The sequence below is a fragment of the Pagrus pagrus genome (assembly GCF_965226575.1).
Source record: "Pagrus pagrus genome assembly, chromosome: 15".
Classification (NCBI taxonomy): Eukaryota; Metazoa; Chordata; class Actinopteri; order Spariformes; family Sparidae; genus Pagrus; species Pagrus pagrus.
In genome coordinates, this window is record NC_140199.1 from 19,228,056 (window position 1) to 19,254,281 (window position 26,226).

The 26,226-nt window shown below is 40.6% G+C and overlaps 2 protein-coding genes across 6 annotated transcripts; one reads left to right on the forward strand and one right to left on the reverse strand.

Moving 5' to 3' along the window:
• The first annotated feature begins 5,372 nt into the window (after positions 1 to 5,372).
• On the forward strand, positions 5,373 to 18,507 carry rrbp1a (ribosome binding protein 1a). Of its 5 annotated transcripts, none has more exons than XM_084375656.1 (27): positions 5,373 to 5,583; positions 7,922 to 8,839; positions 10,076 to 10,230; positions 10,367 to 10,489; positions 11,072 to 11,224; positions 11,424 to 11,542; positions 11,771 to 11,924; positions 13,019 to 13,157; positions 13,315 to 13,475; positions 13,576 to 13,610; positions 13,699 to 13,774; positions 13,908 to 13,945; positions 14,048 to 14,129; positions 14,220 to 14,260; positions 14,349 to 14,427; positions 14,514 to 14,606; positions 14,729 to 14,815; positions 14,904 to 14,993; positions 15,096 to 15,188; positions 15,285 to 15,335; positions 15,427 to 15,507; positions 15,812 to 15,895; positions 16,109 to 16,186; positions 16,852 to 16,935; positions 17,072 to 17,170; positions 17,764 to 17,907; positions 17,990 to 18,507. In XM_084375656.1, exons 2-27 carry the CDS (start codon positions 7,939 to 7,941, stop codon positions 18,026 to 18,028), a joined length of 3,279 nt encoding a protein of 1,092 aa, XP_084231782.1. In that variant the 5' UTR covers positions 5,373 to 5,583; positions 7,922 to 7,938; the 3' UTR covers positions 18,029 to 18,507. The 5 variants fall into 5 exon arrangements, with proteins under 5 accessions (XP_084231782.1, XP_084231783.1, XP_084231785.1 ...); XM_084375657.1 differs by having other exon boundaries at positions 14,517 to 14,606; XM_084375659.1 differs by having other exon boundaries at positions 14,223 to 14,260.
• Positions 18,508 to 20,415: 1,908 nt separating this feature from the next.
• On the reverse strand, positions 20,416 to 22,980 carry cfl1l (cofilin 1 (non-muscle), like). The gene is made up of 4 exons (XM_084376629.1): positions 22,826 to 22,980; positions 21,563 to 21,849; positions 21,284 to 21,360; positions 20,416 to 21,171 (listed from the first exon to the last, which is right to left on the reverse strand). The coding sequence occupies exons 1-4, from the start codon at positions 22,826 to 22,828 to the stop codon at positions 21,062 to 21,064; spliced, it is 477 nt and encodes a 158-aa protein (XP_084232755.1). The 5' UTR covers positions 22,829 to 22,980; the 3' UTR covers positions 20,416 to 21,061.
• Positions 22,981 to 26,226: the final 3,246 nt, after the last annotated feature.

A 26,226-nucleotide genomic window follows, 5' to 3' on the forward strand; every position in this document is an offset into this window, starting at 1 on the left:
TTAAACACAGCTGTATGCATGTTTGTGTTAAATCCATTGACCGCAGTGGATGCTGGGATGGGACCGTGTGGTGTATTAGGTAAGCTGTGAGGAAATGCCAGCGTGCTCATGGGAATCGGCACCACTGAAATGCACATTTTTATGTCCTACTTTTTGAGCAGCACTAAGCAACAACGTACACAAATAATCTGCAGTGAAACTCTGAATATGTCCGAGGTCATTAATCACACACTTTCTGCTAGAGTTTGCATTATCCTCAATGTATCTATCTATGCTATATATATATATGTACAGAAGGCACAGGAAAAGGACGTATTTTTTAGCATTATGCCACACTGTTATAAAGGAAATACTACTGTGATTATTGGAAATAATGGGAACTGTGCATAATAACGCTTCATCTACCATCACTGTCTACACAGATGAGATGTGGAGAAGTTTTAAGAATCACTTGTATGGACAGAATATACTGTGTCTCTCCATTATTGACATTCACTATTGACGTCACCAGCGGTGGTGTCACAGTTACTTTTAGGTTTCGAGTCACTGATTGGATAAAACAACAGCCTACAGCCAATGAGATGGTGACACATTACAAAGTACAAACAGGATAGTTTGCTAACTATAATCAGAGCAAACAGTATATGAAAGCATGGCATTAAAAAAAATATGGCAATGGTGGATCCAAGGACCTCTGTGGAACACGAGGAGCAAAAATGATTTGAGGCCCAAACTGATTTCACTTCACTTTCTAAAAATATGCAGTCATTGATCTGAGCATATCAGTAAGAAGATCAATGTCCCCTTTGTGTGGCTGCTGTGTTACCATGATAAAGAATTTCCTCACTTCTTGCTGTAATCACACAAGTAAAACTTCTGAGGCAATGATTTACTGTGTGAAATGTGTCTTTGCTGGTATAAAGGAACAAATCTTGCTTCAAAGACTTATTTTTGCTGATTTTATGAATTTCCTTATCTCTCCCTTATGCGTGCTGTGATAATTTGCAGGCTGTTAATGCATGATAAGGAGTGTGATTTTGCACATTTTCAGAGCTTTTGGAGATATTGTCAGGGATTGGCCATTAATAATTAATTCAACACCATCTTTATGGTCCCAATTTCTTTTACTATCATATCAGAATCATCAGTCGCACACACACACACACACACACACACACACACACACACACACACACACACATGCTCTTTGACAACCAGGCACAGGAATTTGAGAATTCATAATGGAAAGCTTTTACAGAAAGGATCCTCTCCCACTTGGTTGAGGTCATGGATGGGTGGACTGCAAGAACCAACAGGCCGACATCTTAATTATGCTGACTGAGCCTGCGAAAGCACCTGCTTCATGTCCCACAGCTCCACATTGTTCAGCTGAAAAGTCGTGATAGATACAGACAGAAGCCTTGGAGCAGGACTGGAGGCACGAAGCGTGACGGCCTCCTCAAATAGAAACCGTGACCTCTGAAGAGGCTCACTACAGACGAGTGCACCTGCAGGGCTTGCTGACGTAACTGAACTGTCTGCGCTTCCTCAGTGAAACAGAACAGGATGCTTGTTCCTGCTGCCCATCAGGTAAAATTTGCAGACTGCAGCTTCAGATTTTTTTTAAATCCTCTCTCACAATATCTTTCTACCTTAAGCAGAAGTCACACAACCCACATCACAAGTGGCTCTGTACAGCCTTCATATTAAGAAAAACAAACCACTATCTGACCTCCAAGGGGCCCTTTTAGCAGTTTTATCAGTTTTCTCATGTTTGTGAGAACACTTGGGAATGAGAGTTAACATAATACTGAGGGAAACCGCCAATTGCCTCTGATTCTCACCGACTCCTACCATACAATTCAAGGCAAAACTATGTTTTTTACAAGCTGTGGATATCTGAAGGAGACGTGTTTTCTTCCTTTGTGATAATGCAACACTATGGCCAAACTTGTTTGGTCAGTGTGCCCTGCCCTGCCAGTCATTTGCTTTCATGATCAAAATACAAACTTAATGCCACCAATGTTTTTTATAGTTAATGTGCACTATGTAGTTTTGGAGATGATATTTAAACTCAGAAATATTTATTTTTTCCATAATTGAATACACAAGCTGTTCTCAAAGGAAAATAAGGTCTCCAGAACACTGTTTGAAGCTAGAAAGGTGGCAGGGTCTGCCACATATAAACAAAGTAAAACAGTATCACATAGAATGCCAACTTCTACATAATGTTGCTTTAACTAAAACTAAATTAAAAATGAAATAATTATACTTTTAGTCAACTGAAGTAAAGATAAAAACTAAACTTTAGAAAAAAAACAACAACAACCAAATCAAACGATGTTGTGACCTTACATTACTGACTAAACTTTAGGAAAATATGCATCTTTAGTTTCAGTCTTTGTCAATTTGGTCAAATTTACCAACATAGAAAGCATGAGGAGGCATTGGTGATATGTTTATTGAGACTGGGACAGCTCAATAAACTAAAATTAAGTAGATATAATAAATAACATTCTCCAGTCAGTGCCTGCCCACTTCCCCCCCGGGATGGGTTAAATGCAGAGTACCAGTTTCACACTGGTGTACATTGTATGATATGTGATGAAGATAAAGATTCTTCTCCTTCTTCTTCTTACATGACTGTGAGTCAACTGCCATCACAAAGTGATGTGTTGATCTTGTAATAACTATTCTGAACTTCTTAAATCTTGCTTCTGGCAAATTCCCTCATACTTTATGAAGGAAAACCTAAAAAAATAAACTTATGAAGGGAAAAAGTAACATTTTTAAACAATGAAAAACAACTCAAACAAGCAAACCCACTCTGGAAACTAACTGAAAAGAATCAGGATTTAAAAACTAAAAAAACTAAATGAAAATAAAAACTAGAAACTGAAATACAAAATACATAATGCAAAACTACAATGACTGTGTTCTCACATTCTAAATTATCTACATGCATCAGCCAACAAGTCAAATATTTCATCTAATCACACAACAGAAACACTTCAAATCATTTATGCTTCACAGCAGTTTATGGAGTGTTGTTAAAAAATAAAAGGCTAGTTTTCACCTTGAAGATCACAATATGCAAATACAAGAGCAGTACAAAGCTTAGTCAGCAAATCTGGCCAATGTTGAAGTTTCAGCAGCTGACAGAACGCAGGTGTCCGTGTGAGAAATGGGAGTGAAAATGCAAAATCACTGACTCTGGTTCATGTGCATCAGATCACACACACTAACTGTACGTCTTTAGAAACCAGTGGCCAGATAATGAGTTGTATGGTTATTGTTTTGCAACAGCTGCATCCCAGACAGGTTGTCAGTATAAACCCTGCATTCTGTATGTATACGTACATGTGTGTACAGTATATGCACATGTAGCCTTTACATGCACATGATGTATATAATCCAAGCACCCACATCTATGCATATTTAGCATTTATTCTTTATTTTCCCGCACTCCTTCTATTGCTTCTTTGCGCTACTTGTACTGTTTACCAAATACATGACATTTGACTTGCATACAGGCCATTGTGGATTTTAATAAACTGTATACACCTACTTCATTTGCACATGCTACTGTGCAGTGCATTCCTGACCATTAACCACTCTTTATTTTTTCAAATTTTGACTTTATTTGTATAGTTGTACGCGTCTAGTTGTGTGTCTGTTTCTGTGAACTACACTGAGAGCAATGTAAACCAGAGTCAAATTCCTTGTATGTGTACACATACTGAATCTAAACAAAAGATTATTGGATGTAGGACACCAGCTGAAAATAATTCTTATGTTTTTGGATAGAAAACAAGCAGCGGTCGAAGGTGCCAGGGACTGTGGTCGGGTAGAACTTGGTTATTCAAACTGTCAGTCACTCATACCTGATGCAGCAGTGTAATTGAGACCACACTTGTTTTTGTGTACTGTAAATGAAGTTTATTATTGTTATAAACAAACAAAATGTTTCACTTTTATATTTTGGGACTTCATATGCTCTTTGTTTGTGTTGGAAAATTGTCAATGTCTTGTACAAATGATTTAGTACATTGTTAAATGTAATACTTCTGTTTAATAAGATTAACTTAATGTTTTTCATGATACAGTTTGCTGATGGCTGATGAGGACAACCTGTGGCCAGACTTGAGCAACAAGTGCCTCCACTTATCAAACTGTTTTATTAAGCAGTTTGGGGAGCGGTTGTCTCAAGAATGCCTATAATAACAGTTTTCGAATGAGTGGCCTGGGCTGTGGACAGAGAAAAGTTCTATTATTAGAGCAGAGGAACAACATATTTCATATGTCAGTAATCCCACGTCATGCTTAATGAATCACTTAAACCGGCACACGGTGATTGATGCCTTCACGTTGTGAACAATTCATACAATAGGATCACAATCTCCCTGTGCCACTTTTTTGGCCGTTAAAATAATAGCAGGTGTGGTAAATGAGCCTTCTGAGAAGCACTGTCAGAACTGAACGTCACTGATGCGAACAATGTTATCCTGCAGGCATGACTAATAATCATTTCTAGGCGGCCTATTTACAGTTTATCCTTCCTTGAAAGTGTTTCTTTTGTATGTGAAATGATCCTGATGCTCCGGTCTGTCTTGTAGTGGAAAACACAAACACATCCCTGACGTAATGTGCCAAAACCATAAGAGAATTCTGAATAAAAGTACAACATCTCGTTGCAATGAGTGATCCTTTGGTGTTGTGCAGCCAAGTCTTAAATATTTAGCATTTTAATATACATTTAATGAAGTTAACAAACTTTCGAAAAATACAAAACATGTCAGGCTGATTTTTGGGGAACTTTTGTGCTTTGCATGTTTCATTCATCTTATAGCTTCAAAAAGGGATAAAAAAAAGACGAGCAGTCACATTGAGCTGAGTCCTAGGCCTGTTATGCAAAGGCCTACATGATACAGCCAGACAGGATAATGTGATTTTAACAACTGTGCAACTTAAAGCTAAGCGGGTGAGGTCAGGGGAGACTCTATGTTTTGTGCAAACAAAACTATTACTGTTGCTATTAGTTTTACTTTTAGGTATATGTAATGCAGTAAAAAAAAAAAAAAAAAACGTAACGTCTCTCAAAACTTCTAAAAACACGAAGGAAAAAGGTCAGCAGCCCACTTGAAAAGATTAACTCCAACACTTTACTTGAGTAAATGTACTTAGTTACATTCCATTTTCAGACAACCCGCTTTTGTTTGACTGAAAACTTCCCGACTCAATGGGCCTTTTCATTCATGGACGTTAAAAGAAAAAACTACAACTCCCAGCATGCTCACTTCCGCTCTTGAGCGCATTTCAGCCAATCAGAAGCGTTCTGGATTTATGGTAGCTATCTGGGGCACGGGGCCAGCACGTCTAGCCAGCTCGAAGTGCCACGACTTCACAGCAGACCACGGATTCTCCAGCGGAGTGAGGGGGAGACCACTGGGAAAAAAGCTAGTTAGCTAGATAGCTGGTCAAATAGGCAGCTTTGCACAGAAGTCCCTTCGTCTACAAGTCAAAGCTTTTTGCCCTCTCTCCGTTCCCTTTGAAGCGAGCAGACGTAGCTACATCACCGGCGAGGTAAGTGTGGGAATCCTGGAATTTTTTATTCATTTAGCCAGCGGTAGCTAGCATGGGAAGCTATCTACTGCTAACTCCTGAGCTAACCACTAGTACAGGCAGCCAGCCGGGTAAAGTTATGTAAAATTGTGTTACACCTTCTCCGCCCGTTGCTGTCTAGTTTACAGTCTTATCATAGCTTTTTCAGCGCAGTTGTGTAACGTAAACCGACACTTTATACCATAACGCGAAGGAAAATAGCCAAGTTCATTGATTCATAATGTTAGCATTAATGCTAGCTTGCAAATGACTTAATGATTAAAAGCATATGGCATTAAAAAAAAGAAAAGAATTGCACGCTCTTTATTTGTGTTGTGCATGTGTTAATGGACAGCAATCTAAAGCTGTCCCTAATGTCTCATGAAAATTAGAGGCCGTTTTCAGTTTGCTCTCTGTATAATAATCTTAGTCTTAGTTTGATGTTAAATAAACTATCTTAGAAGTTTCTTGAAGTCAATGCGTTTGTATATGGATAAAAAGGGGCTGATCTTATAGGCTTACGACTAGTTTTTTTAATTTTTTTTTATCATTACTGTGTCTGAAACCTTATGTAATAAAAGACGAGTACTTTCTTTAAAGGAAAGAAAGTACATGCACTTACATATTTGTCCTCCATGGATTAATAAAGTTAATAGATTTTCACTTTAGCTGAAGCTTATACTAATGCACCTCCTATAGATTGCCCATAAAAAGACGGACATGTCATACTTTATTGGGTATACAGTAAGGGTTGCAGCTTAGTTACTTTCATTTCATAGTCTTATCTCTTACCAGGAGATGCATTTTTATCTTCAGAAAGTCTCCCCCAGTCACTTTTCTTGAAGTTTCTTTTTTTTTTTTCTCAGTTTATTCTGAGCTGAGCTGCACTGATGTGTGACATCACGGATCAGGAGGCAGTACAAACTCTTCCTTTTGGCTTCTAGCTTTTAGACCCTGCAGTTAACAAGGACTCTGGACTCTGTTTCAGAGTAGCTCAGCAGTTTTCCTCTGCCATGCCGTTCCAAATTCCACATTGTCCCTTTTTTGCATTTATATATTTTCTGATCGGATCACATTCCCATCCATAATATAAACAAGGATATAACTGATAGCACTGCAGGAACACATCAAAGAAGGGGGTTTTAGTGTCCCTAAGCTGCCATCTACGCTGAGCCAACTTTCCTCCCCTGCAGGCTAAACATTCTAGTTTGTGAGGAGGGCCTTTAAACTCTTAAAGGGATAGCTGAAAGACCCTTTAAGGGATTTTTTTTTATTACATGACAGGAAATTGACACTAGACATTTTGGCACTTGCTTGTAACTTTGTGTACTTTATCCACTTTTGTCCGTGACCCTTTTTGGCATTTTCCCTGGCTTAAATTCATATTTAGGTTGTTAAATAGTGCAAGTAGCTGATTTATCTGAAGCCCTTTTAGAATTTTTATCATGTGTAATAGTTGCTTTTGAAATGTGTGAACACAGCATTTGGTACCTGTTGAATGACTCTGTCCATGTTTATGTATGAAATATAGTAGCGCTTATGATGTGTGCATGTGTAAATGAAGTAATCTGTATATTAACGCAAATTTTCCAAGTGTTTGATTTTCTTTCTTGAAATATTTTCTTTGCGAAATAATGGTGCTTTCTGCTGATGAGTAAAGTAACATTTTCATATCAAACCACTGTTTTTTGGTGTTATTTTTGCCACCATACAACAGCAGTGTAAAATTCCATGATAATTAAAAAAAAAAATTGAAATCGTTAAATAAGACACTCTTAAAAACTAAAAACTGAGTTAGTTGCAAAGTTGGAGTGTATGTTTAGGGGGAGGGACTTCTTAGCCTGGTGTTTATTTAATATTATTTACTTTAGCTTTGTTTGTTTCAGTGCTGGATCTCAAAAACCAAGCACTCAGTGCATGAAATTTAACTATGAGGGTGAGCCTGTGCTGTACACTGTATGAAGTGTTTTACCCACAGTGGAAGGGCTATATGGAAAGTAAATCCACCCTCAAGACAAGTATTTATGCGACAGTGACACCTTGAGGCTTTTGAAGGTAAATGCTGCTGTTGTTCCCCATACAGCATTAATCCCAACTATTCTATCTCATCAACGGCTCTATTAATACAGCTGCTGTCAGTTCAGTTTAATTTAGCCGATGCTCAAAGAAAAACTGTTGGCACTGTAAGTTTAACTTTGAATTAGTATATGAATTTCATTCTCCCCTTGTAGAAAACCTTAGTCTTTGCTTGTCGAAGCTGTTTCATGTAGAAAAAGTAACTTTTAAGTTGTTAACTGTGTGCATGCCTTTCTCTTTTTAGGTTAACTGAAATCAATAATGGATATCTACGACCCCCAGACCCTTGGGATAATGGTGTTTGGTGGATTCATGGTAATCTCGGCCCTCGGGATTGCTCTTGTCTCAACCTTCTCCATGAAAGAGACCTCTTATGAGGAGGCCCTGGCTAAACAACGCAGAGAGTTGGGTAAGACGCAGTCTGCTCGCTCTGAGAAAAAGAAGAAGGACAAAGTATCTGAGAAGAAGAGCCGTGGAAAGAAGAAAGAAGAAAAGCCCAATGGAAAGATCCCAGAGCCTGAAAAAATTCAAGAGGAAGCCGAAGCTGACACAGTCATTGAACCCGCTGCAGCGCCACTTGTAGCTGCTGCTCCTGCTCCTGCCCCTGCCCCTGAGCCCGTCCCTGCTGTGGAGGTCAAACCAACTGCAGTCCCAGCAGACACCCATCCCAAGACTGCCACGGAACCAAGCCCAGTTGTTACTGAGCCTTCGCCTGCACCCTCACCTAAAGAGAAAAAGAAGAAGAAGGTGGCTAAGGTTGAGCCAGCCTCTACCCAGTCTGCTCCATTCGTGGCTGCCCCTGCACCAGTCAAGTCCTCTGCAGTCCCTGCATCCACCTCGGCCCCTGTGTCTGCCCCAACAAAAGCAACCTCTGCATCTGCCCCAGCCAAGTCTGCCCCTGCCTCAAATAAGTCTGCCTCTGCATCAGTTAAGTCTGCTTCTGCCCCTGCCCCAGCCAAGTCTGCCCCTGCACTAGCCAAGTCTGCTGCAGCCCCAGCCAAGTCTTCATCAGCTCCATCCAAAACTGCCCCAGTGCTGGAGGCTGTCACTAAAGAGGTTCCAGTGATGGCGGTGCCCCCTGTAGGATCTCAGCAGGCTCCTGCTGTTACTGGAAAAGCACAGGAGCCCAAGAAGAAAGCCTCTAAGAAAAAGAGTGAGCCTGGTAAGCACATCTGTTTTAGAGATATATTCTTAGCAGTTTGCAGTGTGCATTGATTTATTTAATAATATCTTATTTTACCCTTTTTATAATGTGTATACAATTTTATAAGCAGTTAATTAAGTTGATACTACAGATAATCTCATCTCAGCCTGAGAAGAGCATAATACACATAGCATTTCAGTCTTCAGAATCCTGTCTGTAGAGTGCTTGACCAAGGCACTGAGGGCTGTCGCATAACCTGCAGTTTCAAGCATGGCCCCTAAGCCAAAATTACAGGACAGCTCTGCACTATCTTTAGGTGATTGGCAACTTTCCCATAGTCAAATTTCATTATTTTTACACTGATAGTTGAAAGTTTTTACACAAATAATTTAACTGCATTTGTTTGGAAAGGATGCCAGTCTGGTCTCGGCTAACCCACCAGAAATCGTTTCCTGCTAATCCATTTGTCATTCATTGCATACACGGGATTGCTGTTACGCATGAAGTGTAGTTGGGACCTTGGTGTTTCATCAGTGTTTATCAAAAGTCTCTACACTTACCCACAAACCCTTCTCTGCATATCAGGGACCAAAGTCACTTTAGTCTTATCAATATGTTTATCCACTAGAACCATTGTTGATAAAATTAGCCTTTCACTTTGAACTCAAGCTGGTTGTTTGGCAGGAAATACATTAGCCATAACCCTTGTGATAATGCCCAGACATGAATATTTGGAGGTGGAGAAGGGGGCATGTCTGTACAGTTGAGTCGCACACGCCCACGCTCACAATCTCAGGCAGTAATACCCTGTCAGTGCTGATGAACTTCCAGCTGTGTATCCGTGGAAACTAGTGCCAATGTCAGATGTGGGTAATTCCTGGCACTTAGCTCTGGAGGGCATAGAGCACGCCAGCTTGTCCAAACACCACTGCCCTGTTTTGTTAGCTGACAAAGGCTCTCAGTGCCCTGACAATGGGTAGGGAGGGGGGTGGGGTTCTCCCTTGCCTGAGGCTTGTCTCCGCCTGGTGCCACAGTGCCCCACCGTTTTGCCATCCGAAGCTGCCCAGAGCCCCAGACCCATAGGACAAGTCACAACCTTGTCCTTTTCCCGCGTCAGTGTGGGAATTCAGACTTCACTGTGACAGACTCATGCACTACAACCCGTCTTGCTTTTTAGTTTTAAATAAATTCTGAATACCTTATCTTATGCCGCTGTGTTATTGTGTGCTTCATTGAAATGTTTTGTGTCTTTAGCAGCAGCTGTGGATTCTGCTGATGCTCCGCTGTACCTGCCCTACAAGGCTCTGGTGTCCACCATCAGTAGCATGGCGTTCAGTGAAGCAGAGGCCCAAAGGCTCATCGAGATCCTGTCTGAGAAAGCTGGCATCATTCAGGACACCTGGCACACGGTATGGGACACTGCAGTAAATGACAAAAAGACACCTGTTAGACTAAGCTGGAGGGTTCATGTACTTTAAAGTCTAATGAATGCACGAGAGACCAACTTAATTTTTGCTATCTTTCTATGTGCATGTGTGTTTTCAGGCCACTCAGAAAGGAGACCCAGTGGCCATACTGAAGAAACAACTGGAGGAGAAGGAGAAACAGCTGGCAGAACAACAAGAGGAAGCCTCTACAGCAAGGAACCGCATCAGAGAACTCACTAAGGTTAGACAAGAGCCTCTCGGGTCAGTTAAAAAGCAGATGGTGCCAACATCCTGCCACAAAAACATCGACTGATCTTTTGCAATCATGGCAACACTATGAGACTTTTATACTCGTTTGAATTCTCAACTGAATTGTTGGATCAATGAAAATCTTTGCAAATTTAGATCTTGTTGACTATTGAGGTGTTAAGTGCAGCTTGACCTGAAGGTGGCAGCAGAGGAAAACGGTGATATTACATGACAGAAGTTACATATGTTATGTAACATCTACATCAGCCTATGGATGGCAGTACATTAAAGGTCAAAATCCATCTTTAAGGTTGTATGACTTTGCTCAGCACATGTCATGGTGGTCTGTCCTGTATATTTTATGATAACTTTTATACAAAGTGAACACTAAAATAAAGGCCAGGATGTTTTCATACTTTTAAAGTACTCCTGATGACCATGATTATCGTCGGCAAATTTCACAGAAACCTTTTTATTACCTTTCACATTTTCTTGTCCCAAACCAAGTGTTTTGTCATCATGGTGAGATTAGAGGAAAAACTGCGCATTAACATGAATCTTAATCTGTTAACAGGACCTGTCTGCTGAGAAGTCCAAGGTGGCCAATGTGGAGACAAGGCTGAGCTCCCAGCTGAGTAAGAGGCAGCAGGAAATGAACGCTCTGCAAAATCGCATGGAGTCCAGTTACCAGGACCATGTAGCCACGACCCAGAAGCTTAATGCAAAGGTCAGCTCTCTTACACAATTACTACAATTCAGATTTTGTTGTTTTGTTGACCTCCTGATGATCTGACTCCTAATTAGTTAGCATGCAGTTTCTCCTTCTTTTTTGAAGTGCTTTTTATTTTTTTACTTGATGTAAAGCAGCTGTCCAAAGTCCAACATGGCTGTTATTTTTAAAGGAAAAATGTAAAATCATTTTACAGATCCTCAGCCTGCAGGACCAGCTGGAAAAAGGCCCCAGTGCCCAGCTGGCCCGTCTAGAGCAGGAGAACAAGATTCTCCGTGATGCTCTCAACAAGGCCACCAGTCAGGCTGAGAGCAAGTGAGTAATTCCTTCTTACATTGAACAAGCAGTGATTCATAATGCCAGGCCTCTTACTCTTTATTCTGATACTAATTGAATTGACCATTGAGTACGGTGTGTAGACATTCTAAGGCATGTTTGTACCCGACCTGAAGGTTGGCTCATACTTTTGTGAGGCCCTCATTCTCTCTCTGTCTCGCCTTCTGCTTCTCCCTCCCTTCTCTTTCATCCTTCATCCATCCTCAGACAAAATGCGGAGATGGCCAAGCTACGTCAGGAATGCACAAAGTTAACCAAGGAGCTTGGAGAGAAGACAGACAGTCTGCTTGCTGATGAACACATCAGAAAAGGGCTGGAGGCTAAGGTCTCCGCTACTGAGAAGCAGCTCTCCCTGCTGCAGGTTAGCCTGGCCTGTGGGAACACCACATCATCACTGTCATAAATGATACTAGACATGATCAAGTGTCCATATGCAAATAACTTTATTCCAATCTTTTTTTCTTTCTTTTTTTTTGGTGCCAGTTAGTCTCCACAAAATGCAAGCCTAGACCTATCCCACCGCGCCCCCCAACCCTCTAATGTTATGTGAAATTTAATTGCTATGTAATCATAGAGCTCAAGGCTGTGCAGGAATGCAGCCATACAATAATGTGGCTGCGGGGAGAACGCTTCATGCTCCAGCTGGAATGTGTGCATGTCCGAGCACCTCTCCTCTCCAGCCCCAACCAGCTGTAAAGGGGCAGGCATAGTCGGGTGCTATTTGCAACACGTGGCTATCGGATAGCACATCCCTGTCTTGCATTATCTCTTAATTATTTGTGCTCCTGAGAAGCCAAGGCGGTCTCTTACTGTTGGAATGCTGTAGGTCTGAACTGTTACAGCTTATGTGGAGCAATGAGTCATCACTTCCTGACAGTTTAATCATTTACTAAGGTCCCTCACGAGCAGGTTAAGGTCTTTAAACATGTTATGCAATGCCTCAGGGCATCAGTCAATATACTGTACATATGCTCAAATGAAGACATCAGTTTTTCTGATATCTTTGCAATGAATTTTGGTGCCTTTGTACAATTGTTTTGTGTTTCTAGACTGATCAGCATTCAATTGTCATCAATAATAGGCTGCTTTGACTGAATCTGTCATAGGGGCACAGGCAGACTAACCATCTCTAAAACCCCCCAAGTTCAAAGCACTCTCTCCAAGACACTTCCTTTTCTATGCATTGCTTGACAAGCTGTTAAAATCTCTATTTTTATTTTCCTGTTACACAGCTTCAACCTTATGGATAATCTGATTGTCCCATAGTTGGATTATCTGTCAATATTCAGTGATGTTTTTGGAACTGAATTTCGGAAAAAACATTTTAAGGATACCTTTTATAGAGATGGGACACAGTCCACATGCACTGGTATTACAATGTGAGTCAATGCTGTCAGTGTGAGTCATTGCTGCCCCCTGCTGTGTGACAAACATGTTGATCAATGTTGTTGTCAGGCCAGCCATTTGGAGAGCGAGCAGGCGTTACAGAGGAGATTGGAGGAGGTGAACGAGGAGCTCCGAGCAACACAGAGCAGAAACGGCAGCCTGCAGGCCACTTTGGACCAGACCCAGCAGGACAACAGCTCACTGTCAGGTCAGAGAATGGGGGAACACAGGCTTAATGGTTGCCAGATGTTACGACATAATGCTTCACTCTTGAGCTTTGGGAAATGGGAACAGTGGTTATACCACAGAATATAAAATAGGGAATAGTGAGTGCTGTGTTTTGATAGTGATCTTTGTCACTACAGAGTTGCAGGTGCGCATTGAGAAATTCGAGGCTGAGGTCAGGGAGCGCACTGCTCAGCTGGAGGAGACGCAGGCAGAGAAAATCCAGCTTGAACAGCAGCTGGCCTCTATCAACTCACTGCTGGAGGCCAGTCAGACCAAAAAGGAGGAGGATAATGATCAGGTAGGACATACATTGTCAGCTCGACTGTTTCTTTCAAGTGGCCAGACACCTGACCAGACATAATCACCCCTAAGAATGTTTGTCATGTCTGATTCTGCAGGGAAATGCTGCAGAGCTGGAACAGCTAAAGCTCAGGTAAGTGTTTGTGCATCCTTCTCCAGAGTCAGCATCACATCCAGAGCTGTTCTGTTGATTGAATGAAATGCTTTGCCCCCCTCTGCAGCCTCCAGGAGAGAGACAACCAGCTGAGCACTCTTCAGGATGAACTGAAGCAACTGCAGGATAAGCAGGAAGCTGCTGTAAGTGTCTGTTGTTAGATCTATTGCCAAATAGTGTCACTTCATAATTGCTCAGAAGAAATATATAATTTGTATTCTCACAAAGATGTGGATAGTGGCACTGCTAATCACAAATAATCTGCTGCTCTAACAGGAGAACAACATTGTCGAGCTAGAGCAAAGAAATAAGAGGTATTGTGCTTTTTACTGTCCACCTGTTTGACTCAACTACTTCCTACATCTTTGTTAGTTCTGTGCCTATGTAAAGTTAATCCAAACTCTGTGTCCCTTCAGTGAGGATGCCGACCTCATAGCATCACTTCAGGATGAACTGAAAAACCTCAAAGAAGAGATGGTGCAACTCAAAAACACACCAGTAAGTGCACCTGTTGATGTGCTGCATGATTCCGCACTGCAGAACAAAACATTATCTCTGTGACTTATTTGCATGTCCGCTCTGTTTCAGCAGTCGGATAACTCTGCAGAGCTCGGATTACTACAGAACAGGTAAATGAGCCTTTGAATATGAAAAAAAGGTCAATCTCACCTCTTGTCAGTTCTGTTATAGTTATCTGTTTGTCTATTTTTTGGCTAGTCTGACTGAGAAGGATGCCCTTGTCACATCAATAGAAGAGGAGCTGAGAGAAGTGAGAGAAAAGCAGACAAATGATGCAGTAAGGCTCTCTTTACACGCTAGCAGCTTATCAATTCAGACTGATATGCTCTGTCACCTTTCTGATAATGTCATCCATTGTTTTAGCAGAACGTTATGGCAGAACTGTCAGTTTTTCAAACTGAAACCAAAACAACTCTACAGACACTCTTCCCAAAGATACCTGTAGAGACAGAACAGGTAGGAAAAACGGATTTCACAAAAGGAGTAGCTGACTGACTTTTATCGTAATGATTTTGATCGTTATTTTTGTCAAATAATGTGCACATGAATTATTTATGTCTGCTTTTCTCCTCCCGTAGTCCAACTGGTTACAAGTATTTACGCAGAAAGCTCAGGAGGCTCTCAGCCAGCAGAGCCAGGAGCCTCAGTCCAGCACAGAACTGCCTGTAAGCCTCAGTTCTATACTGCTAGCTGCATGCACTGGTTTGACTTAGGCCAGAAGAAGACATTCCCAATGTGTTTCCTTTATTTCAGGAGTTGCTCGAGAAACTGAAGGAGGCTGAGGACAGCCATAGCACACTGCAGGCTGAATGTGATCAGTACAGGACAGTCCTGGCTGAAACGGTAAGCAAATTAAAGAAATAACTAGAAGTGTATATTGTATGTGAGTTGAGTGAACATGGAGTAAATTTATACAACTCATTTAATCCTGTTTCCCTTCTTTAGGAAGGAATGCTGAAACATCTGCAGAACAGTGTAGAGGAAGAGGAGCTGGTATGGAAGTCCAAGATGGCCGCCTCAGAGGAACAGCTGAGGGTGGTAAGTTAAAACACCTCCTTGAAATCAGACATTTTTTTACTATTTATGCGTTTTGTTTTTTTAAACCTGACAACTGTCCCCCTCACACATTACCAGGCTGAGGAGAAGGCCAGCAAACTGGAGGCAGAAAACCATAGTGTACAACAGGTGGGGATTTGTCCACACTTGCTTGAGGTTAGCTAGCAGGTTAGAAATGTGTGCTGCCATGTAAATCTGTTTATTTTGATTTTCCCCGCAGTTGAAGGAGCAGATGATGCTTCTGGAAGCCCAGCTGGAGAAGCAGTCAGACAACCAGGGGGCCGCAGAGGAGATGGAGCAGGTATGTGAGGAGGTCAAATCACTGGACCTTGAACTGGCTGCTAATATGTTGTATTTTTATGTTCCCTTTTAAGAAGGTGAATTTGCATATCATTTGCATTTAAAATGATATTCTTTGGTTAAAAAAAAAAGCAGTGAAATGAAAGGGGTCAATGCAGAGACTTAGCAATCCATACTATGAGTTTTTAATGAATTCTTAGAAATACTATACATGTCACATATTTAAATGTATTAACTTCTTATGGTGCATTTAAAACCAAACCTGTCTGACAGCTGTTCATGTCTCTGCTCTGTTCTGTATTCAGCTGAAGCTACAGCTCTCAGAGTGTCAGAACCAGCTGGAGATGGCCCAGAAGGAGTCCCAGGAACACACGGAGGAGCTCGCACAGGTGAAGTCACTGACTTAACCTGCTTTCATAGCCTAAAGACAATACTTGCACATTCATATTGTGTAAATGAAGTGTTATTTATGAGATGTCAAGGAGTTTATGTAAATCATTCCTTAACCTACAAAACCACCAAGGAATGCTGTCAGTGACACAAAGGAGAGTCTTGGATGGGAAGTTATATAACCGGTGACTATCAACGACTTCCTGTTTCAGGTCAGAGAGCAGCTGGGCGAGATCACGATGCGGGCTCAACAAGAACAGAATGGCCTTGCTGACGCTCAACCCAGTCAGGTCAGGGTGCAAAGGTTACAAGGCACCCTTCACTTCCTGTCAGAGAGTACTGGACAGTGTCTAGGATACTAAAATCTGGTTTTATTTATTCATTTTTAATCACCTCTCAAACGAGCTTGATTCGATTCAATAGAAAATCCCCAAAATACATTTATTATTTATTTGTTATTCTGTATTTCTAAAAATAATTTCTTAGTTGTCTGGTTTAACACATGAGAATCAAGGATGTGGCCACAGTACACAGATACTAGCTAACAGATGACTGATAAACGAAGAGCTGTCTTTCCAGTCTGTCCAGTTCTCCTCTGACGCAGCTGCTGTTTATGCTAACCACTGTTTGCATTGACTTAGTGGATACAAATCTAACCACCGTTCTCTTTCACCGTTTTTCGGCATGCTCACTTCTCCTCTTTTGTTTTCAGATATTTGTTTGTACCTTTCTTAACACCAACAGAATCTTTGTGTTCAGTCTTAGGCTGTCTGAGAGGCAACTAACTTGGCACACAGGTCGAGCAGCTTTTGGGTGTCTTTGTGTGTGTGTGTGTGTGTGTGTGTGTTTGTGGGTAGTGCTGCTGCTTGGGCACAGGAATGTTCACATACACACTTGTGTTGGCCATTTGTCTTTGTATTTATTGTGTGTTTTTCCTTTTTTTGTTTGCCATCAGGTACAGAACGAGTTGAGTCAGTCGGCTGAGAAGCTGCACGAGGAGGTGGCTCAGAGGCAGCAGCTTTCAGAAGAGTTTGAGCAGGTAGCAGCCATCGTCAATATACACTATTATTTTTAGTCTCGTCACACAAGAGGTGACTAATAATCTTTTGGTAGATTAAATATGTGTGTAACTGTGTGTGTGTGTGTGTGTGTGTGTGTGTGTTGTGAACCTCCAGGCCCAAAAGACTATAACAGAACTTCAGGCTCAGCTGGATCTTCTGACGGATTCTGCAGAGTCGCCTCAAGCTGACACAGAAGATGTTGCACAGCTCAAGGTGCGGTAACAAATGACGCCCAGAATCCAAACATTTGACTGAAATTAATGCTTTAAATTTTTTGACAGTCCTGGATTATTATAAATCTCAGAGAAGCAGGTGGTCCTGCTCCTAACGGGAATGAAACATACCGTACTTCCCAGCTTGAGAGTTAAACAATGTGATGTGAAAATGATGGAGAGATTTGGTTTTCTCCAGCAACAGGTCTTCGATGTCTCTAAAGCACTCATCCTCACTTGATTCATGGAGGCTCAAGTGTTCAATATTAAATAAAAACAATAAGACATAAAATAAATGATATAAAAATGAAAATGAATAACCACAGATTTTTAACAATAAATTGTATTATTTTATCTCAAAACAATAAACTCTACAAAAGCAGTTTATTGCAGGTTGATTTAATTGAATTTAAGCGTTTTTTATTTGGAAATGGTCCATTTTATTTGACCCTTTGAATGAGTGGATGGTCGTTCACTTAACTGACTCTTGTCCATTTGTCTTGATTGACAAACCCCACAAACACTTTGGATCTCCATATTGAGTCATTTTTGCTTGGAGCTTTGAAGTAATGTTTGCCTCTGCTGTCGGAACAGGAGCGCCTGGAGAAGGAGAAGAAGCTGTCCAAAGACCTGGGCCAGGCAGCCACCAAGCTCCAGCAGCTTCTCAAAGCCACTCAGGAGCAGCTGACCAAAGAGAGAGACACAGTGAGAACACTACAGGAGCACCTGGAAGGACCGGTGAGATGACCTATTCACACTCGTGAGCTCAAATTGTTTTCGTACGACTGTCACTAATCTTTATCTTATGTCTGTTTTCAAGGAGGAATATGTGGAGCTGAAGGAAGGAACGTCCGTCTGAGAGGAAGTTCACCGCAGACACTACAAAAAAAAAACTGCCAAATATGCCTTATGATTACCATAGTTATGCATTCCAAAACTATTTCTTTCTTGTACTGTAGTTGATTGCATTTGTTGCAACTGTAGGAATCAATTGTTTGATATGATGAACATTTCAAAGATTAGAGGAGAGAATCCTGCTACAATCTTTATTGATACCCACATTCCATCACGATTCTGGCTATGTCAGAAGTTATTTATCCCCCTGCCTTATATTCCAAACATTTCCCCATAGTTCAGTGTTAAAAAGGGAAACCGATTGTACGTCAAACGTACATCAACCTGTGCAATTACTTTGTATGTCTTTTCTATGTGGTTGAATGACGGGAACATTTTATGGTTCAATGTTTCATTACCTTTAAGGGCCTGCTTTCTTCTGTAGCTGGCTGCCAATAACACACATCGAATTTGTATGAATGAATAAACTACAGTGTAGCTCTATGTATTCTGTGTTCAGTGTCTGTGTCACAGTTTCTGTAAAGCTGCAGTGAATGCGAGGAGGAAGCCAAGTAGAAGTTGGTTATATTTTGACATACTTTTATGTCCGCTTTGAATCAGGATGTTGTGTCATCCTCATGACTCTAATGGCCTCAGATGAGTAATTGATAATTTCAAAATGTAAGTTACCATGCCAGGGGGAAAAGCTGTTGGCAAAAACCTAACACAGGAAGGGTAGAGAACAGGAAATTGCCTGGTATTGCCACACAATATGTCATCCTTCAGCCAAATGTAAGGTTTTATTGCTTCCATCTCTTTAAAAACATGACTCATGTTTTCTAAAGCTTGATAACAATGTGGCATTGTATGATTTATACAAGCTTGACACAGTCAGGCTTAGATTGCATCAGTGGTTGTTGGCACAAGGAAGTGTATTACAAGATGGAGCTGGTTTGCGGGTTTTTCTAACATCCATTCATGGTAATGTTTCGGGTGTGATCTATCTGACGTTCTCAGTTACCTTCTCTCAACACACCCTGTTTGAAAAAAAAATGGAAGGATGAAACCTAAGAGACAAAGGTGGCTGAAACATAACTTCATTTAGTTATTAAATTTCACACTCAGATTTTATGCGATAGCCAGTTGAAACTTCAGGATCCAGGTTTGATGCTGAAGAAAAGGTGTCAGGTGTATGCATAACTCACACTGATATTTAACATCATTCACGTGCGACAGGAACAGCAGGCCCACATGGGAAACATTCAACAAAGCAAAAGATACGAAACGCACGTGTAAAATAGAAGTAAAACAAAAGTTGCCATATAAAAACAATTCAATAAAGTGTGAATAAGGTAATGGATTAGCCTAATATTAGTGTTCACTTGTGAACACAAAACTGTTGAGAGCAACTCAAAACATGCAATGAATAGCTCTGCATTTTGCTAAAATGTGGTCAGTCGTTTTCTTGCCGAGACTTAGATGAAAAGATTTATATCAATTTTATGTTTTACCGGTGAATATGAAACTGCAGCCAGTTAGCTTAGCTTAGCATAAAGACTAGGAAATACCACCAGCACCCCTGAAGTTCACCCATTTTTTGTAAAAATGAACATCATGTACAGAAATAGAACTGTAACAAGTCAATGTTTCACAAGGGGTTTTATATTGAACTATTTTACATCTCTGATGCATGTGGACAGTCATGCTAGCCATTTCCCATTTCTGTCAGCCTTTATGCTAAGCTAACCTGCTACAGTCAAAACACACTGAGTGTGGCATCAATCTTCTCGTCCGACTCTCATAAAGAAAGCAATACAGCATATTTCACAATAAGTAAACACTGGTCGTGATGCAAGTGTAGAATAAGGCAGGAGTATAAAATCTGTCACATGGGGGTCATACTGTTTTATTTATGGCACTAATATCAGTGCATAAACATGTCACCAAATATTTCTTGTGATCCTTAATGGTGCAATTTGTAAGAAAAGTAAATTTTTGAGTCACACTCCCAACTTGTCAAATACTGATGCTTTGGGATGTCGTCCGACTCAGCCTACCAGGCACCTGTTAACCAAAACCTTCACCCATACTTTCTGAAAATATATAACCAGACACCAACAGTAAATCTGGATTCAAATGTAAATGACTGTTTTGCAAAATTTCTTGTGGCATCACTATCAGAAACACAAATGGAGGTTTGATAGAATGAAAGCCAATAGTGTGGTTCCATATACAATTATCTCAGGACTGATTGATTAGTGGGCCGTAGTCGATAATGCAACCCACCTAGGACAAAACCAGAACTTTTCTGATTGCTCTAAAAAAAAAAAAAAAAACAATCATTGAGCTAAAACCATATTCTCTCACTGGTAAATCAGAACAATTTGAATCATTAAAAAAGAAAGAAAAGAGTTAGTTGCATTGAATTTATTTGATGATACAAATTGACACAGTTACAGTTAACTTGTTTGTTTTTTTTTCTCTCCTTTGTAAAAGTTGTACAGTTCTTTGTGTCCATCAAAGTGTAACAGTCTAGCAGAAAAAAAAAGTAAAAGGTTTGAGTTGAATTTACATGCCCAGCCATTTTGACCTAATAAACTTGACTATGGTGTGCGTTAGGATATTTTACAGAATAGTCATGTGCAGTGAACATGTCAGTGGTAACCAAACTATATAGGAAGACAAATGGTGTATACTGGGATTGAAACAGTATCCATGTATATAAAAAACACCAAACTACTGATTCGAGAAATATAAGTGAGTCAAGTGACAGACCATAGTATCATATGGATACGTCAAAGAATGAATAAAATTACAGCTGAATGAAACTGAACAGCTAAAGTGGTGGGTTTATTTGGGCACAGAGATGTTTGTGTTAAGTTATTCTAATTCAATCCAGAGGCCAACCCTTCCCCTTTTCACCAATCCAAAAACATGGAGTCAATTTGGAAGCTTTGTCATTAGCCCATTAAATTGAATTTGTCATAAAACAAGGGAAAGACTGTTGAAACTGGTCACCGTGGCCTTGTTAATGACCGCCTTGACCACCATGACCACCTCAACAGGACACACCCTCAACAGTGATGATGCTTTTCCCCAACAGCTCTGAAAACATCTTCCTGTCGGCGCAGTCTGCCTTTTCAGTCAGCTCGAGACTATGTTTGATACCTGTTGAAAACATAAAAGAGTTACTTGGGTGGGGGTAGGGGGGTGAACTGTAGAGGTATCAATGTTTAGGAAAGTCTCATTTATGGAAAAAAACAAAAACCAAAACACTTACTTCCCACAATCTTCTTTAGAGCATCTTTTGAGGCAGCGTAGCACATTTTATCTTTGATGGGTGCGTTTACAGAACACCTGATATGAAGAGAAATCATTTTTGTTGTGTCACACAACAACAACAACAACAACACACAAATATGTATCCTCAGAAAAGTTTAGCTCATACATTTTTTTAACCAAGATTAGATCGCCTGTTCTTCTTTGTAGCCTGCATTCAGTTGAGGATGCAAGTGAAAAGAGTATTTATGATTTAAAAAATCACAGTACAAGGACCTACCATGTCAAAAAGACCAGTTCTTCTTTGTTTTTGCATTCCTTGGTGTCGAAGTGGCAGTCATACAGTACGTAGCGGCATTTTTCGTCGGCCATCGTTTCATGGAAGCGAGTGAAGCAATCCTTGCCGGTAAGTTCTTCTTCACAGATGCATTCGTCCACAGCGATGCAGTTGTCCTTGATTTTAAACACCACCATCCTGATACGCTTCTGCTGATCAGCATCAGTCTTCACAACTTTTATTTTTTTGCAGATGTCCTTCACCTCTTCTGTGCATTTCACTCCGGACGCCTGATTGTAGAAAACACAAACAGTATATATTGTCAGTAATAACCCTTCAGGTGAGTTTAAGAGTTCAAAATGTATCTAAATGTTACTTAACGCCTTAAGACAGAACATAAGGGAAACACACACAAAAAATTTTTTAAAAAGCAATTACAATTTCTTTCGTAACATATTCACTTAAATTTACAGTTGTGTAAGATTTTATCTTTTTAATGAAATCTTATACAAGAGTCGATGAAAATGGATGAATCGCTTTTTTTTTTTAATTGACAAAGCAACTATTTTCTATGAAGAGTACTCCTTACCATTCATGCGGTTTAGTGAGTTGAGCACCAAGTGTAATTTACACAGAAAATGTTAAAAGTAATTCCTATTAAATTTGAGCATGATAGACTTTGTTGACTTTTCAGCCTTAGCTCATATTTGAGCAGATGTTGTTCACTCGTACACCGGTGCAGAAAGCAGAACCAAAAAAAACACATGAAGAAACAGGAAGTTCTTCAAAACTAGACATCGAATAGAAGCAATGAATGAGCAAATATTCCTCCAGTGTTTCGCAGTAACTTGCCATGGGTGTAGCCAACCCTATGCATTTTCAAGGCTTCGGCTCTGTCACATTCCAGTCATTGTGGAACAAGTTAGCACAAGAAAGACCGCCCCAGGGGATTCTCAGAACAAGTTCAAGCACGGACAAAGCTCCCTCCATTTTGGAGACAAAACCACACCTTGGACAAGCCCTTTCATAATCTAAAGCCTCTTTTCACACAGCAAAACATTTCCTCACACCAAAAGCAAAATCAAAAGACAACTTCTAAAGATGTTGAAAACTAGGCATCACTGACTTCATACATTTTTACACATGTTGTTAAAATAAAAGATATGGCACGAGATTACATGTCCTGTGGATCACCTAGATCACAAAGAGGAAGTTCTCAACTGACACAAGTCAACCAAGCTGCATTTCCCTGGGAGGGCTACTCACCATGTTTGCTTCTGATGTGTGAAGGAAACAGCCAGCAGAGAAAATGGCAGCAGTCAAATTGCTGATGGTTCATAAGGAAGGAGAGCAGGTTGACTCATAGAGGAGGAGCTGGGATAAATGAGCACACCTCCAAAAGTAGGCCCACCCACCTCTTCCCAGGTGTGTTACAGTTTCAGCTGCAACCTCAGAATTTGTATTTAATCACATTACATTTGAAGCCTAAGTCACAGTGGACATTTTCTGGGTCAATAAAAACATTGTTGTCACCCTCTCCGTCTTTCTATGTTTGGTAGATGTAGAGATCTTCCTTATTTGGGTAAAAGCTCAGGTGAGCTCGAGGCTTCATGGGTGTGGGCAGCACGCAATGCCCTTATATGGAGAAGAAACCTGTCCAGATTTGTCAAGTCATCAGCTGCTGAGATGCTCCTCCGTGGCCTTATAAGGTAAAAGAGAGAGCGGAGACGTTACACAAGGATTTATCCTTCTACCTGAAGTGTGATGTTTCACCTTAAGATTCCAGTAGTCATAGTCAATAGCTGGATGTGCAAAACTTGATAAGAGTCAATCAAATCCTACACTAGAGGCGGCATTTTATGTTTTATGTGAATTTCATATGAAAAGGGGACCGATCTGGATCTAGATGTGAACTTTAAAACTTTTTATTCAGTCACGTTCTGTGAAGACATGATGAATCAATGCTGTTTAAATGATTCAAAAGACGAGACTGTGCCGCAGATTCAGTGTCAGACTAAGTAAAGTACATTTTTATTTATATTGCCCAAAAGCACAATCACAGTGGGCTTTACAATCTGCACAGTGTACAACATTCTCTGTCCCTAGACCCTTCATTCAAGTCAGGAAAATCCCCAGAAAAAAGACCCAAAAACTCTTGCAGTGGGGAGAGAAAAACCCAACACAACATATTAACATTTCTACATGTCACATCATGTTCACATGTTTTGTGAATGTTTTTTGAGTCAACTCGCATGTCAGGAGGTGCAGGGGATGGTGGTGCAGTGGAGATGATGATGACTGAACATTCCATACCTGCCAACACTCCCAATTTTTGGGAAGGAGTGTCCTTATTTTTAACCCTTTCTCCCACTGTGCTGCCAATTGGTAATCTCGCCTGTTAAATGCCTGATTTCATGAATGAAATTACTAATGAAATGAGTGTATCCCAGTATCTGTCCGGGATATGTGTCATTGTACCTGGCAACCCAGCCTGGAGGCAAAGGTGACCATGCACAAACAACCCAGCCCAGGATTGCTCAATCCCTCCACTTGAAACAGCCAAAAAGAAGACATATGCTTCCAAATTTCACACTCTAGTTGTACTTTATTTAGATGTGTCTCCTGTCTCACCTACGCATTTTCCCTCGCTTGGCCAGTTTGATAGTGTAAGCACACCAGGAGCGCTGGAATTGGTAGCTTCCTGACCAAACACTGTATAGCAGTGATTACTGTAGCTCGTGACCAGAGGGTCACTGGTTCAAATCCCCAAACCTGCAGGATAACTCTGGGAGGGGAAAGTGAAAGGCAGCGCTTCCCCCTCCCTCACTACCACCACTGAGGTGTCCTTGAGCAAGGCTCTTAACCCCAAAGTGCTCCAGTGGAGCTGCGCAGTCACCAACAGATCAAACTGTTGCTGTACTTAGTAACTTCCAGGTGTGAATGTGTGAAAAGTGTGCAAAAGAGAGCATCACACTCAGCGAGCCAACCCTCAATACGTAAGGTTAAAATAATAAAAAAAATGATAATACAGCAACTTTAAGGGTGCAATATGAAAAAAATGTTAATTTGAAAATTAACACAAATTTTCCACCGAATGTGGAAAAAGTAACAGTTTTAACGTCATGTCAAAGATTTCCATGTACTGTGTTGCTAACTGAGCTAACAAGCTACCAGTAGCTACAGTCATGGATGCGTAAATAGAATACAGTTAGCAGGTAAGCCTCTATTTGTTGGGAGTATGAATTCATACAGGCGGCCAATTCTTACATATTGCACCTTTAAGTGATCGAACGTCACACACAAACACAAGGAATTTGTCCGCTGTAGCATCACGCTTTTATTGGAGGGACTAAATGAAAAATACTACAACTAATAATGACAAGACAAAGTCATTTCCTGTGTGAACTACTAAACTGGCTTATTGGCAAACAAGAGAATAATATTCTACATCCTTGTTTTAGATCATAAACATAATTCCTTTGTTCAAATCTCTCCTGTTGATTTTAGCACACAACAAAAACACTGCAGACACTCTGCTTCAGCGTCACAGTGGCTGTGTGTCCTCTGTGTGGATCAGTGGTTTACAGAGTCAGAGTCCTGCCCCACATCCGGACTAGTTTCTGTTCCATAATGCAGCACGCTAGTTGTCAGATTTGCTTCGACTGGCACTGCAAGCACAGATATCTGTGACTTAAAAAGAAAATCAGAAATATCATCTTATGTATGTCACTAGTTGAGTGTAGTGTGTTTAACAAAAGTATGATAGGCAGCTACAGGAAGCCCTCTTTTGGTGGCTTGAGGGTTGTTTTTTGAGCTATACCATCGTAGCTGTGGCAAAGCCTGCTTACCAGAGCTAATGGTAGCCAGCAGCAACTTTTCATAGCAGTTTAAGGGGAAATGCAACCCCGAACCACACAGAACAGGAAATGGCTGCTGCATAACTCTGTCAGTTGAAACTTCATGCTGCTGCAAGCACATTTCAAGTTTGGCCACAACCTGGTCAGTGACGTCAAAGAAGCACACACAAATCTATGAGAACTCTGACATCTGCTGGTAGATTACAGGCACTGAACTGTCCATCTGAGTTTGGGTTTTGTAACATGTGGAGGTTAAATCAATGGGCCTGGTATGTATAAAGAGTGAAATTTGTGTATAAAAAAGAAAGACTGTCAATAAGAAAACATACAGCAAATGAAACCGATTCTAAAAATGGCAATTGAACTATCTAAAGAAGAGGTTTGTTTTTAGAGCAACCTGTTTTCTCTGTTTTGCAAATAAACAGAAATAATTATGGCTAATAGCATTGAACTCTGATTTCAAAAGCCTTTGGACGCTGTGTAGAACATAAATAAAACAGAATGTGATAATTAGCTCATCATTTTTGACATGCACTCAATGGAAAGCAACACAAACACAATATTTTTAATATTTTACCTCATTTACGTCATTGATTTTTGTAAATAAATGCAGTATCTGAATTTGATGTCAGCAACAAGTTTGAAACAAGAGGCACAAGGGCAGCGAAGGACTGGAAAAGTTGTGGAATGCTAAAAAAAAACAAACCTGTTTTACCAACAAGACTTGAGACCGTTCAAAACCGGCATTCTTTCTACCAGATCAGTAAGTAACAAACCCTGCATACTTCTTTTTACAACCAGTTGGTCTAC